The sequence below is a fragment of the Crocodylus porosus genome, unplaced genomic scaffold (genome assembly GCF_001723895.1).
Source record: "Crocodylus porosus isolate Cpor-Errol unplaced genomic scaffold, CroPor_comp1, whole genome shotgun sequence".
NCBI lineage: Eukaryota > Metazoa > Chordata > Crocodylia > Crocodylidae > Crocodylus > Crocodylus porosus.
In genome coordinates, this window is record NW_017728948.1 from 22738995 (window position 1) to 22754562 (window position 15568).

Sequence of the window (15568 nt, forward strand, 5' to 3'; positions counted from 1 at the left end):
GTTAATTTTAACATTACAGTTATGCTTATGACAGACAGGATACGTCTGTGGGAAACCATCTTACAAGCTTTGTCTTAGCTAATATTAACACTATACCATTGCTAGATGCTCTCAAGGAGCAAATCTTTTTTGTTATAATTTGCTCATTAACCCCTTTGGTTCTGGGCATCACAGGAGGTGCAGCACTGGCTGGAGCCACGCCCCCAAGAGTGTTACAGACAAAGTGTTCATTTATTGGTTTTTCCAGAATTCCGCAATACACCAGTTCATGTCTGATGGCACACCAGTATGCTGCAGCACACAGTTGGGAAATGCTGAACTAGAGCCATACTGTGCCTGCTTACAGCCTCTTGAACCTTTTATATGAGTTTGGAAAGTATGTTTATTCCTCCGTGTCCTAGGTTGAGACTCCCATGGAGACATGTACACAGTGCTAAGTCAGTCTGCTTCATTATCTGGGAGAAGGCCAAAGGGAGATTCAGTTAGACAGCATTAAAGGGAACATGCAGTCCCGATCTTGTCCACTTAAAAAAGGAAAGTCTGCATGATTCTCTCACATCCTTGAGTGGGTAATCTACTCATTTGCCAGAAGCCAAGCTTACTTTCTTATATATATATATAATTTTTTTTGCAAAATTATTATAATTCACTTTGGTACACATACCTACTTTTCTTTTCCCATATACATGAACAGAAGATGAGGAGCACCTGACTCAAGATGTTAATGGATACCAGATTTTCTATTTGCTTTCTTAAGTTTGAGGTGGAAACGGTTTAATTACCTTAGCCAAATACTATAACCTACAGATTTTGCCTTAAGTTTCTGCACAGAAGAAAGAAAATTGTCTTCTCTGTGAACTGTAGATTATAGTACCAGAATGGAAGTGATGTCTTTTCCCTTGTTGTGTCGTGGTTTACTCACATTTTCTTGATATATAAACAAAATTGAGCTCATTGAATTGGGAAGTGTTCTTATTCAAAAACTTACAATTTCCTAACTATTTGAAAAGGAAAAGGACTTTGCAGAGACTTATATTTGAATAGGTGGTGCCTTTTCCCTTGGAGTATATTATACTTAATGTTATATCCTGTAAAGAAAGAGAGGTCAAGAATAATTTGATTGCATGGTAGGGTGCTCCTTAATATTACTGGTTCATTTATGATTCATGTAGGGCATCTTGAAAACAATATAATTCTTAAATGAATTAGATACATTGCTAGAGGCAAGGATTTTGTAGGGTTTTTATTGGAAAAACTGCATGGTTGGGATAAAGTTAGATGAGCTTTCAAATGGAAAGCATTCTTTATCAGAAGAAGCAGGCATAGCAAAGAATTAACAGTGGGTAGGGCTGTGAAATTGGAGGGGGTAAAAATCCTCAGGTGTAGCAGTTTCCCATGGTAATTTCTCTCTTCCAATTTCACAGCTCTACCCACTGCGGGGGGTGCTGTCATTGTACCTGCTTCTTCCCCCAGACCTGAGGAATTTATGGGGGATAAATACAAATAATAAGAATAATACCAATATCAATCTCCTATATAGGAGCTTTAGCTACTATTAAAAAATGATATGTGATAATCTTTTTATAACAACAGTCTAAGACCAAAAAGCAACGATCCAAAAACAGAAATAAGATTGATAACCTGAAGCAATCTTTGGAAGATAAAATTCACATCTATGAAAAGTCAGTTGAAGATCAACATCTGAACAAGGTAAATCTGTGGTAATTATTCATCTCTGCATTTTTTGGTACACTGGTGCACAACAATTACAAAATAATAAAATTCCTGTCAGTGCAAACTTGATAAAGAAAGAGGCAGGTATTCCTGTGTTATGCATAGCTATGTTAAACATTTCACCTTCCTTTGCTCTTATTTCCTCATCTGTCAAGCTTATATTGTATGTAAAGTGGAATAGTACATGTGGGTTTTGTGTTAAAATTTCTACGTCATGTAGGAACAAATCCTATTTCCCCTTTCAAGGTCTAGCTGGCACATACACAGCTGCCTACGTTCAATTTTTGGCACTTTTAAGACTTCTAGAGTCCACCGGTGATAGAACAGGATTGCCCAAGTCATTATGTAACTGCCCACATGGTGGTAAAGGATGAAGGGAGGGAGGAAGAACCCTCAGACATTTTAACTGAGTGATTTAGTGATGAGAGCACTTGCCCAAAGTGTAGCTCCTCTCACCAATGGCTCTGAGATGTGAGGGGCCCCTTAATTCTGGTCTGTGCACCCAGTGTTTTTTCTCTGCCTTGCACTTAATATTTCTTGGATAAGCATCAGTGAAAGCATCACTCTCCTCCTCCTCCTCCTATCCCTACTGTCTTCCGTGCTTGGTTGCCCAGCGGGCCAGCCCCAGGAGGAGGTCTAGGAAGTGGTTTTGTCGTCAACCAACAGCCTGGTATTTAGAGTGTGTTTCTGGGAAGCAAGAATGGGTTCATATCATGTCTTGGTAAGCTAGTGTATAACTTGGGTCTTCCCCTTTCTGGCTGAAGTGTCCCAACTGCTAGGCTGTTGGTCTGAGTGGTGGGAGAGCTACCCTTCAGTTACTAATTATGAGAGGGCAGGGGGGCTAAGTATTTTTGGAACCACCTAGATAAACCAACCGAAGTTGGGGTGATTCAAGAGTACTGAGTAGGACTGGACTCAATCAGAGGCAAAAAGGTCACTGCGGCAAAGGTGGGTCCACTGATTAAGCTGCTCTCTGAACCTTGGGAAACTGCCTCCTGCTCTGCTGGAGAATCCCTCGGAGACCTTGGGTATGTTGCTTAATCTTAAGGTGTCAGTTCCATTCAGTAAAATGGGGATGAGGCCTTTTCCACATTTCACAGGAATGCTGTGGTGGCAAATGTAATAGAGATAAGGAGGTACTCAGATCCAACAGGAACAGGGAACATACAGCTATCAGATCTAGCAAGCTAGGTAGTTAATTATAATCTCAGACATGACTTGCCTCATCAAAATTAGTTCTCAAACATTTTGTGACAGGAAGTATATTTTGTTTACATTAGTAGTTCTTAACCTTTTTAAACGGAAGGTGCCCCTCAAAATATGCCACTTCTTATCTTTCGCTCATTTCTTTACTATGGGCAAATAACTGAGCAAGTTTTCTGTCGCAAAGAACTCAGAAAGACCACAAGAAGTCAGAATACTTTTGGCGCTATGGATTCCTTTTTTAAATTCTCCAGGTTTATTTTGTGAATCACATGTAGGTGTTTGCACACCTAACAGTAGTAATATTGTATGGGCCCCTGCAGTACCCTTAAAAGGAACTTACGACACCCGAGGGTGCTGCAGCACCCTGGTGTAGAATCCCTGGACTGCACATATCCTGCAGTGTTTGCATCCTGGAGAGTACTGGGGGCAATATGTTTTATTCATGGGCAAGTCTGCTTTAATGTACGCTAATATTTCATTGCAGTAAATGTTTGTGATTTGTTTAACATCCAGTCCTTTTCCTCTTTTAATTAAGGTTGAATATGTCTCAGTTTTGATAAGGTCTCAAGCTTATTTTGGAGTTTTTATAATGTCCTTATCTATATTTTTTTGAATAGCATGGCTGAAAACTTGTAATCAAAGGCCAAGTACAAGGAAACTAGCTTGTTACTGAGGAAAATCATTACACCTCATATTATCACTACAATACCAGATGTGCATATCTTAAGAGGATAAATTAAAGTTTCTTCTTTTCGCTACCTCAGTTCTCAGTCAGTCTTTCTGTATGGTTTATTTTTTGTTTTAACTGAAATATTTTTCTCTTCTTTTAAATCACTATTCTCTTGCAAAGTTTTATGACCAATTCTGCAAAAAGAACAGAACACTGTTATGCCATAAGGTCTCCTGCTTTGTTCATTACTGTACTTCCTACTGTCCTTCTGAGTTCATTTAATAACTTGAATGGTGAGTGTGAGCTGTCTGAGCTGCACAAAGAAGAAGCTGGCTCCTGAACTCTATGAGGGATAAAGATGCCTGAAGAAGAAAGGCTATATGGGATATATTGGTTTTATAGTGTTCTAAGGTGGCCATGAGAGCAAAAAAATAAAGATGGGAAGTACCAGGCTGAGAGGCTGTGGGAAGATATATGATCTCTGATCCTGAGAGGTGTCTGTGAGTCTCACTGATCTCAGCTCACTCACTGAGATCATCTTATTTCTTTGGTAGATGTCTTTAACAACCAGCTTTTAAGCTGCTCTATGAACTTGTTACAAGGAAGTGGCAGCTCCACAAATGAGAAGAAATGCAAAAAGCAAGGATTTCTTAGAACAGTCTGTTTTATTGGACTGGGTTTGTTGTTGGAATAAAGTTAGACAAGCTTTTGAATGCAAGACATTGTTCCTCAGGTCCTTGATCATAAGAAATGCAAAGGCATTTTCGAAGAATTCTGGTATGGTCCTGGTGCTGTGGTGGAACTGAAATACATGCGCTGTCCTTGAAATGTACAAATCAAGCACAATATATTTATGCAACAAGTCTTTCTTACTGATTATGACCTCTTGGCATTGCTGACTGAAAATAATGAATGCACCCTCATTAAAGATAGCTTTTACAGCTGAAGAGAGTCAGTACATCTTGAGATCAATTCTTGTATTTGCAATAATAGAGAAAGACAGAGGAAGGCAGTACTAGTAGCAATTAGAGTCAGTACAGATACAGAATGTAGAAGCTGACTCTAGAAGCTGGACTCACCATAGTGAATTTATATTAAGTTAAATTTAAAGAACATCGTTTAATTAGAGTATTTCATGTGGAATCAGGAGCAAGAGACCATGTCAAATGCACACAGCTTGTTATGTTGTCAGCAAAGCTGTTTGAAATATTCCAATGTAAAACTAACGTGTTATAATCCTGTGTGTACTGTCTAGTGCTACAGTCACTCTCCACAAATAGCCTTTGGTTATTTAATTGGTGATTGAAAACTGATCCAGCTTCCACTGAAGTCAATTAATATGTCACATTGATTTCGCTAGGACTGCTCAGATTAAACAAATGCATAGGTGTTTTTAGGACTTTGGCATTAGGAGTTGAATGAAGTCAAAAGAAAACTCTGAAAAAAATTGTGGATAGTCACATTTTGGAGTACTAGTCTGAATAGTTATTAATTAAGTGTATAATATTGCATATATTTATGTAACAGTGATAATATTGCATATATTTATGTAAATATGTTCAACCACATTCAGGCTACTTAAATACAGCTCTGTTGAACAACAAAGTTTCTCTTATTATGGCTTCATATTTCTTATAAAGTAGAACCCACCTCTGTACTTCCTAGGGCTATTTGGTACCAGGAAGCAAAGCAGGGGGTGGGAACAAAATCTTATAATATGGATATGTCATTTAAAATCACCTAATTCTTGACCTGCCTGACTACAAAAGTGTGCGTGCCTATTTCTGCTGCAGATGTCACCTTTTTTGCTTTTGTTTTCTACTGCAGTCAAAGCATAAACTTTTCAACCCTTTAAAAAGTGATGGTAAGTTGTCGAGCTATATTTTCATGCTTATCCATTATTTATTTTATAAGTTGAAAACATGAACTGATGATGATCAGTCATTTACTTATTCACCCCTCCATTATTCATTCATTGTTTCCAGATTACATGCTTGCATACTTCGTTAAAGATCCCTATATCTAGGACTGATAGCCTCGGGTAGAGAACAGTAAACTTTTATTCCTGTTGTTTGCATACATCTATCATAACAATTGTTTTTACAAATGCACTATATACTTTTTTTAAAAAATGTGTTTCTCCCTCCCCACCACAGACCACCCTCAAATGTTACTTTTATATCATGCAAAACCATTCCTGCTTTGAGCGTATTTTGAGCATCTTGAAGATCCCATAAGAATGGCAGTTACTATCTCATGCATATGTGTAAAAGCTGAAAAAAACTGCAGATCAGATTCAGATTATTAAAAATGCAATGATTTATTTAAAGCCAGTAGGTCTATGACACCTCAAAAAAGCTAAGAATCTGTCTCAGTACATTGAATAATAAAACAGACGTTATAGTGGAAGGAAGGAACTTGTAGCTTAAGTAGTAGCTCATGACTCAGGAGATGAGTTCAGTTTCTTGCTCTGCCCAAGGCTTCCTGTTTGACCTAGGCCAGTCAGTTAGGATTGTTTTTAAAGGCTTTTAAATATGTAAATATGCAGATAGGCTCCGAAGTGATTTTGAAAATCCCACTAGGGGATTTAGATACCTATATACTTAGGTCCCACCTGTTATATACTACCACTGGGGATGACCTAATCAGCAACCTGGGGATGACCTAATCAGCAACCTGGGGATAGATGGGAAGCTGGGTGACAGCAACCACGAGTCGATCACCTTCGCCACCCACCGTAAAGCTGGCAAGTCAGTCAGCAACACTGAAGTCCTTGACGTCAGGAAAGCCAACTTTGACAAGCTCAGAAGGCTTGTCAGTGAGGCCCTAAGGAACCACAACTCCAGGGGGAGGGGAGTTCATTCTAAATGACATAAAAAGTACACATAAATTGCATATAAAATTACATCTAACATATGTGTGTATGTGTACACACACAGTCATGGAAATCTGGAGGTGTTACAAATTTATTAGAAGCCAAAAAAGTGAAGCTGCTTAAATAAGAGCCTGAGAATATTTTGGCAAAGAATTATAATTTATAAGTGTGTGTGTGTGTGTGTGTGTGTGTGCGTGCGTGCGTGAATGTATAGTATGGTAATTATAAAATATCATTCTTTGCCAAAATATTAACATTTTTTATTCAAGTGTCTTCATGTTTTTTTGGCTTCCAGTGAGCAACCTCAGGTTCTAGGACACTGATTTTCAGAAGTGACTAGTACCTTTGGATGGTCAACTTGGAACATTAGGTGTGAGATCCCTATGTAGATGTAGTCTATAGTTTTGTCATTCGTTTCAGTGGGCACAGAATTCCTCCTAGACCTCTTGTCTTAAGCTGGGTAGTCAGCAATTGAAGAACCCTAAACTAACTAGTTACTTCTGAAAGTCATTTTCCTAGTGCACTGCTGAGGCATGAGCTGAATGGGGGCAAAATCAAAGCTACCACCAACAGTATTCAACACCCTTCTTTAAAAGGAAACTTAGCTCATTTCACATACATGTCAAATACATTCAGAGAAATTGATCTAATCTTTGCATGGGCATTGATACAAGCTACAGTCTTGCTACCAGGTCTTACATATTTGGTTTAGAAATAAAGGTATCTCAAAATAACATTTTGAATTTTGAAAAGAAGTATGGTTTGACAGAATAATGCTAAACAAAATCAGATTCGGGGTGGAACTGGCTGTCTTGTGTAATCTAAATCAAAGTCCTGATTTGCACAATGTTCTGCAGAAGTTTTTATCTTTATTTGATTTCCTATCAATGCCTCTGGAATACAGTATGCATCTCTGAATAGTCATGAACTGCTGGACTGTGAGAATATAAAAGAAATGCTAAAGGTATTAGCATTTCAATAACAAACAGTTCACAGAGAACAAAGAGCCTGGATTCTATTTTAATAAGTTTCTCACCTTTCTGAAAAGCCTTTTTTCCCCCTTTTCAATTGAGTGATCTCAAATGCATAAAAATGAGAAATGGCTGTTTCTGGGCAAAGACTAGGTAACCTCTCTTCCTGAAAATGCTGGAGTTAGTTCAATATCCTCCACAGGGATCCAAGACCTTTCCAGGTTCACTCAAGCTTCTGTGACTCCAGCTGTGCCAGACAACTGTCGCACAGCACTCCTACCTTCATGGCTTTCCAAACCAAGTAGCAAGCTGTGGTCTTCCTCCTCTTCCCTAATTCAGCCCCTCACCTCTCCACCCTCAGCACCACCCTCCCCACACATGCAATCCATCTTCTATGAGATGAGCATTTTTACAGGCTTATTCCTAGAATGAAATCACCTGCAAAGCTGGTTACTCCTAGAATGAAATCACCTGCAAAGCTGCCCATGGCACCATGGCAGAACCCATCAAACTGTTCATCAGAGAAAAGGCCAACTGCATGCCTAGGGACCTTCTCAGGAGCTGTAAGTCTGTATCACAGTTCCTTCTGTTCTACAGACATTTGCTTTTGTAAGGAAGAGATATTGAGGAAACGGACATACATAAAGACAAAACAGAATCAGTATTGCCAATACCAAGGGCCAATTTTTTCCCACCTGTTAGGCACAAAATTGGATGCTACTCATATTCCTGAAAAACTGTTAATACAAATGGTTAGGGGAGTCCTCCTCCTCTGCTTGTTTGTGACTCATTTTTAAGAATGAAGTGTTTTTGTGTTGTAAAAGTAGATGCATTAATGGATTTTCAGGATTTGAACAGGGTGGAAAAGAATTGTACCTAGGTTCCTATGTTCACTTAGATGCCCAAGAGGTGGAAAAGGATTTGGCTTCAAAGATTTAGGGTTAAAATAAAAACGATTTTTAAAATTATTGGGTGCCTGCCTATACATTTACAGCAAGCCTTTTCCAACACGCTGTAATTACAGCACATCAGAGCTGACTGGATTAATGGAGTCTGCTGGTGAGTGGTAATTACCATGCTCTAGCAGACTCCAGCATCTCACATATCAGCATCCCTGCACTTAAAAATGAAGGCAGGGTGCTTACTTAAAGCACCCCTGCTGCCATTTTTAAGCACAGAGATGCTGATACATGAGATGCTTCAGGCACTTTAATTAGAGTGGCTGTTGGAGCCACTCTAATTAACCCTTCCCCCTTCCTGCACTCACCCCTGCCCCACACATCCACCCCCCCCCCACAGTTCCAGAGCATGTGTAGAAATGCCCACCAAGTTCTTTCTATTTTTCTTCTCAGGTTGGAGCAATTAAACACTCAAGTTTTCCAAGCTCTTCTCTGTAAGTAGAAAGAATAGAAACACTTAGTTCGATGAATGCTGAGATTCTTATGCATTTCAGGAGCCAGGGCTTTCGGAGAATATCAGATACCAGGAAATTTGGTACCACTTTATTATATTGGTATAATCAGTACACTTACCTGATCAGCTACAGTTTAAATGTGGTTTCAGTGTGACCATAAACTGAGGAGTCATGTAACTTTCCCAGTTTTATGAAATTAGGAATGCAGCACCTATTTAAGCCTTCTTTCCTTTAAGGACCATCTAAAAAGGCTGCAGGACCTTCAAGTTCTATGGGGAAAAAAAGGGTAATCTGATATTTTCTCCCAACATGGTTGCTTGGTTAACGACATTGGTTTGTTGCTTCAAGAAAGCAATTCCTATTAGAATAGCAACGATGCTAAGATCCTCTGTTAGTATATTGAGACACCTTGGACACATCTATCAAAGATGTTTACTGTTGAGTTGCCTAATTAGCTCATCAGTAAATGTAATAGCATCTACACAATCAGTGCTGTTAGGACACAATAAACTAATTAACTCTGCCTGCCGTAGGTTAGTACTTGTAAACGTAAGTACTGTTCTGTGGTGGAGTTTTTTACTACACAGCAACAACATGTAGAAGCTGATGGGGTGGCTGGGGCACAAGGGTGCTTCACTGCAGGGGTTGCCTCCCAGCTAGCCCTGCACTGAAGTGCCCTTGTGCCCTAGCCAGCCCCTCTGGAGCACATTGAGCTGGATCAGAATAGATCCCAAGCTGGCAGGCTGACCCCCACCCAGATGCCCAGCCAGCTGGGGCTGCTCCAGCCTGGCTCAACACGCTGTGGTTCTGGGCATATGTTCAAACATGGCGCCTGGGAGCAATAAGCTCTGGCGCCATATGCACTGAAGTTTATTGCTGTGCATTAATAACATGCGTCTGTGTGCCCTGTTTTTGCTAAGAATATTTAGGAAACACATCTTGCATGCACTTTGCCTCTTTAATAAGGCTTTTTATTACTTAAGTTGTTGAGGCTGGTTTCAAGAGTTTTCTACAAATAACTCCCTCTTTTGTTCAAGGACATGTGCTATAATTTAATAGAAACTTCAGAGAATGTCACATGCATTTTGAAAAAATGCAGATTTGGTTGCAAATCACATTTTAAATGTAGCTCTGTTTATTGTATAATAAAATTTGAATGATATGCAATCACTCTAGACAGCAGTCTTATCACTAATAATGCCAGAGAAAAATTCATGAGCATCATATTACCTGTTTGTCATTTTAGGGCTCTGAAAACCTGATGACAATCTGCTAAATGATCCTAAAAGTTAATGAATGGGACTAATATATTGTTTCATAATTCTGATTAGCATAATATAAAAGTAATGTGGTTATGAGGTTTGAGAGAATCACATATGATCTCTTCATCAGTGGAGGAATATATAGAAAAGTTAAGGCAGACCCTCAGCTTGTATAAATCAATGTAATTAAAATTTACTTCAGTCTGGTCTTGAGGCTATTCCACTCTTTACACCAGTGAGGATCACACCCGTACTTTCCTTTTTACATGAGTACATATTTTTTGTTGCCATTAGGAGAACACCATGGCAAAGCAATCTAACAAAACATTTTATTGTGGGTGTTGAAGAGAAGATACTGATTTGAAACATGTTAGAATTAGATATTTTTAAAAAATGTATCTTTTGAAATGGGTAACTTTATTCTTGCATAATTTATTACTGTCCCTTACACCCGAGAGTCTCAAATTATTTTGAGTAGTAATTAAGTCTCCTCCCAATTCATTGGCTTAGACTACAGGGAGCTAAAAGTTCAGAGAGAGAGAGATTAAAACCCAAATTTGCAAGTCTCTCCCAATTTGAGGCATCTCTATTTTTGAGATGTTCTGATTTAAGAACCTGATTTTTAGGTGTCTTTACCAGATTACAGCAGCTTTAGTTGGAATTTTTGGCACTTCTCATTTCTGGAGTTTCTAATTATATACATCAAGAAATGGAGGTATCAGGTATTAGTGGACAGTTTCTAAAGCCAGGTGTCCATAACCCAGCATGACCTGGGACTGTCCTGAGCTCAGGACAGGAACAATCAGCTGATTGTCAGCCTGGCCCCAAAACTGCCTGGGGCAAGTTCAGAAACCTGGGCTGTAGAGTCAGATATCTCCTATTATACCCTCCTCATCACCATCAGTAGGTTACATCCCCAACTGTTCTGATTGTCCTATCCTCCATACATTTTTAATACCTTTCTGAGCCAGTTTTTTCTATTGGCAGTGAGTTCCATGCATTAATTATGCATGTGTAAGAAAAATAAAAAAGACACACTCTTCTTTTTGTTGATTTTAAATCTTCTGCTTGGTAATTTCAGTGAGCACCCTAGTTCTGTGTTACTTCACTGGGAAGCAGGCAGCAGGGCTCCCTGCCACTTCCAACTGAGTCCCAGGAGCTGCACATGGTGGCAGGGAGCGGGGCCAGGCCGTCGGCTCCATTGCTCCATTCCTTGCTGCCACATGCAGCTCCTGGAACTGGCTGGAGCCACACACTGCTGGGTGGCTGTGCCTCCATGGGTCATGAGCACCCCAAGAACTCCGCTGCTACTGCTGCCAGCAGCAGTTGCTGTGTGCCATGGGGGAGAGAGACGTGCTGGGGGTCCCAACTCCTCCATCCTTCCTCACACCCCATAAACTTCACACACCCACACCCACACCACCATCCTGCCTACACCGTCCTGCCGTAACTTCCCCACATGTACACATGCCCTATACCCCACCACACAGTCACACCCCCTCACAAGACCCCCACACAGCCACCCACATAGCACACCCCATCATACACCTCCCACCTCACTAACCATGTCCTAAACGCTCCCCAACACACAGTATATGAGAGTAAGTCTTTATTTTTGACCTATTATGCAATCACATGTATATATACTATGTAAACGCACATAAATCAGGACAAAAATATTTTTGAAATAAAATTAAAATATGCTATAGTAGTTGTTTGACTTCTAGTGTGTGATTTTTTTTTTTTTTCCAGTTCCAAGTTGGCAACCTCCCGCCCACAAAAAAATGAGTGCTTCTGGAGGCAAGGGGAACAACTTCTGGGGGCAAAAATCAGGGGTTAGGGCTGGGACTTCCAGTCCCAAGTGGGTGACCAGAGGGTAGGGCACCTGTCAAGGGGCAGGGCTATGCTTATGGCCCTTGACAGTTTACTATCCTGAAGTACTATACTGCTTGCTAACCTGGAGTACTATACCTATACACGTTATAGCAAGTATGTCAATTATCATACATTTATTTAGATACTTAATCTGTATATTTCATTATGTTAAGTTTTTTAATATCACATTTGCTATTTACTTATTTACTCTTTGGTTATTTTTCTACTTGTGCTTTGTGTCAAACTGCATTTGATGGAAATTGGGTTTCAAATAAAGTACTCAAAATAGCATTTAAATTGTTTTTATTAGCAAATGTGCTGGGTACATAAAAATAAGAAAAATGCAAAACATTCTCCAGTTAAAATCAACTGATTTATTAAACAAAGGAAGTATTGTCTATAGCAGATTGCTTTTAGTCACTGTGGGCCAGTTTCTCTTCCATCTAGTATCTTAGTGGACTCATTTATCTAAGTGTGACACTATTTCACTCTGCTCAAATCCCTGAAAGACAGTTAATGCAAAAGATAGTAGGTCTTCTTCCTTCTTGCTGATTTTTATTTATTTATTTATTTTTAACTTTTAGGGATAACATGACTGTGTAGTACAAAAGTTTGTGTATTTAATAGACTTTAACAGCATAGAATAGCATCACACTAAATTGGCTTCTAAATCCAATTACATGCCTAATAGGTGCACTAAACCAGGGGTGGGCAAAATACAGCCTGCAGGCCAGATCTGGCCCACCAGCCATTTTATCCACCCCACGGAGCCCCTCAAAAATTTAGAAAATTAATATTTATCTGCCCTGGCTTCCTGTCAAAGATGACAGGAGCCAGGGACAGTAGGACTAAGGGAAATCCATGTAAGGACCCTGCAACAGCAAGACCCCACCACACCCCACACCCCAGCCAGAAACCCCTGCCTAGCAGAGGCTTTTCCCCTGGGGCTGTTCATGCTTCCCTGTACCAGAGCAGGAAATTCAGGTTAGAAGAAGTGGGGAGGCAGCAGGGAGGCACGGGAAGACTGTGGGCTATCGCCGACTCCTGCTGAGTCCTGCCATCATGGACACACAGCAGGGAGCCACGTGGTGCAGAGCAGCCAACGGGTGGGTGGGAAATTAGGAGTAAGGGGAGTGGAAGCGAGTGGGTGTGCGGGAGCACAGGACCTGTGCCAGTACCCTGGGGTCAGTGCCAGCAGAACCCAAAGCAAGGCAGCAGGAGTGTGGGGCACAGGCTGCCAGGGGTCTATGGAGCAGGCTAAGCTGTGCCAGCAGGGAGAGAGGGGAGCTGGCCCAGCTCCATAGGGCCCCTGCCGGCTTGGAGCCCATGCTCCTGCTGCGCTGCTGTGGGCCCTGCTGGTGCTGGCCCCAGGGCACTGGTGTGGGCTCCCCACTCCTGTCCAGCTGTTGCTGCATTCCCACATGCCCACTCATTCCCAGTCCCCCTCACCCTAGTTCTGTGATACAGGTGGGGACCAGTATGTGTAGCCCTGGCCCGTCTCCCACTCTCCCATCAGGGCTGAGCAGCGGCGGCATGGGAAAAACTGCTGTTCAGTGTGGGGAGAAAACTCCTCCTCTCTCCCCCTGTGGCTGGTGCTTCCTGCTGCAGCCACTTGGAGCCCATGCGTGGCTGACCTGCATCTCCACCGTGTCAGGTCTGAGCAGTGGCAGCAGTAGCTGGGCAGAAACTGCTGCTTGGCATGGGTAAATCAGCCCCTTCCTCTCGCTGCCACTGGGCAGTTTTTGCTGTGGCCATCTGGAGCCTGTACTGTTTTAGGTTGCTGCACAGCTCCGTCACTACCACTTGTGAGCTTCCCTGCAGCTGCTCCACATTGTCACTGTTGCCGTGCTGGGCAGACCAGAAGTGGCAGTGAAGGAGCCACACCAGAGCCTAGCACAGTGTGGGCTCCAGGTGGCCACAGCAAAAACTGCCCAGTGAGGGTGAGGGGCCACTTTCCTTGCACTGAGCAGCAGTTTCTGCTCAATTTCTTCTGCCGCTGCTGCTCAGCCCTGACAGATGCGCTTGGAGCTGGCGTGGGGCACACAGGTTCACAGTTGTACATGCTGTTCCCTGATACTACCACTGCATGTGATCGAGTGGTGCAGAGCGGGTGTGGGGCATACTGGGGCTGCACACTGTTGACAGTGGTGGGGAGGCAGCATAGGGCACATGGGCTCTGGGCTGTTGGGGGCAGGTGCTGACTGGCTCGGGGAGGCACACTCAGGGGGCTCCCATGCACAGCCCACCATACCCTCAATCCCTTCCTGCAAACCCCACAGCCACATCCTCCCCCATACACCCCACAAATACCATACACACACGCCCACAAACCCCACAGCAACCTACCTATACCCCCAAAACCCCTGCATACTCCACACATTGTACAAGAGTAAGACTGCATTTTGAGCTGTTATGCAGTCACTTCAACACATACAGCACGAACACACACAAATCAGGACAAATATATATATTTTTAATTAAAATATATTATTATGGGTGCTTGATTTTTAGTATATAATTTGGGGTTTTTTCCCCATGCTAAGATGGCAAACCCTCTTACCCAAAGGAGTACTTCCAGGGGCAAAGGGAGGGACTTCTGGTGGCAAAGGTCAGAGGTTAGGGATGGGGCTTCCACCCCAAGATGGCAAACAGGGGGCATGGCACCTGTCAAGGTAGAGCTACCTATGCGGCCCTTGACAGTTTGCCAAAACTCTGTAAGCAGCCCTCTGCCCAAAATTATTCACCACCCCTGCACTAGACTCTGGTGCCATGTTCTTCAAGACTCCAAAACTAATAGAGCTCATCCTCACATACTTCATTTTATATTTATACACTAAAAGAGGCAAACATAGACTAACCTATTTATAGACTAGAAGAGGCAAATAAGCTTTCCTGCATTTTCAATTCCTAATTCATTTTATGATTTTGAATGAAGAACTAAATTAGTTAAAATAAACTGGAATGAAAAAAATAATCTGTGTGTACTTGCATAAGAGGCCGTTGCAGTCAAAACCCTTTTTGCTGGCAGCTGAGCCAGGAAGTTCTACTAATTTTTTTTAATTATCAGGAAATATACCAATTCAAATTCTAACAGCTTATTTGGCTGATATAAATAAGATTAGGGGTAGATTTGTATCAATAGACTAACTAAATCAGCCAGGATACCTTCAAGTCAGCCGGCCCTGACAATCTATACCCCAGGGTACTCAAGGAGCTGGCGAGCATCATAGCCCAGCCCCTGGCACAGATCTCTGAAACTCTTGGCACTCTGGTATAGTGCCCAAAGACTGAAAGAAGGCCATGGTGCCTATCTTCAAGAAAGGGAGGAAAGTGGATCCAGCAAACTATAGGCCCGTCAGCCTGACTTCTGTCCCGGGGAAGATCTTAGAAAAGTTTATTAAAGAGGCCATCCTTAATGGATGGGCCGACGCCAACCTCCTAAGCAATAGCCAGCACGGGTTTGTTGTGGGTAGGTCTTGCTTAACCAATCTCATTTCCTTCTACGACCAGGTGACCTATCACCTGGACAAGGGAGAAGAGATTGATGTCATATATCTTGAC

General features: G+C 41.8%; 1 protein-coding gene across 2 annotated transcripts in view; it reads left to right on the top strand.

Moving 5' to 3' along the window:
* Positions 1–15568, top strand: part of EVC2 (EvC ciliary complex subunit 2) — a 175676-nt gene that overhangs the window by 128315 nt on the left and 31793 nt on the right. For both annotated transcript variants that reach the window (XM_019553168.1, XM_019553167.1), the window contains exon 15: positions 1588–1710. In XM_019553168.1, coding sequence (XP_019408713.1) covers positions 1588–1710 — 123 coding nt within the window. The remainder of the gene's footprint in view (positions 1–1587; positions 1711–15568) is intronic.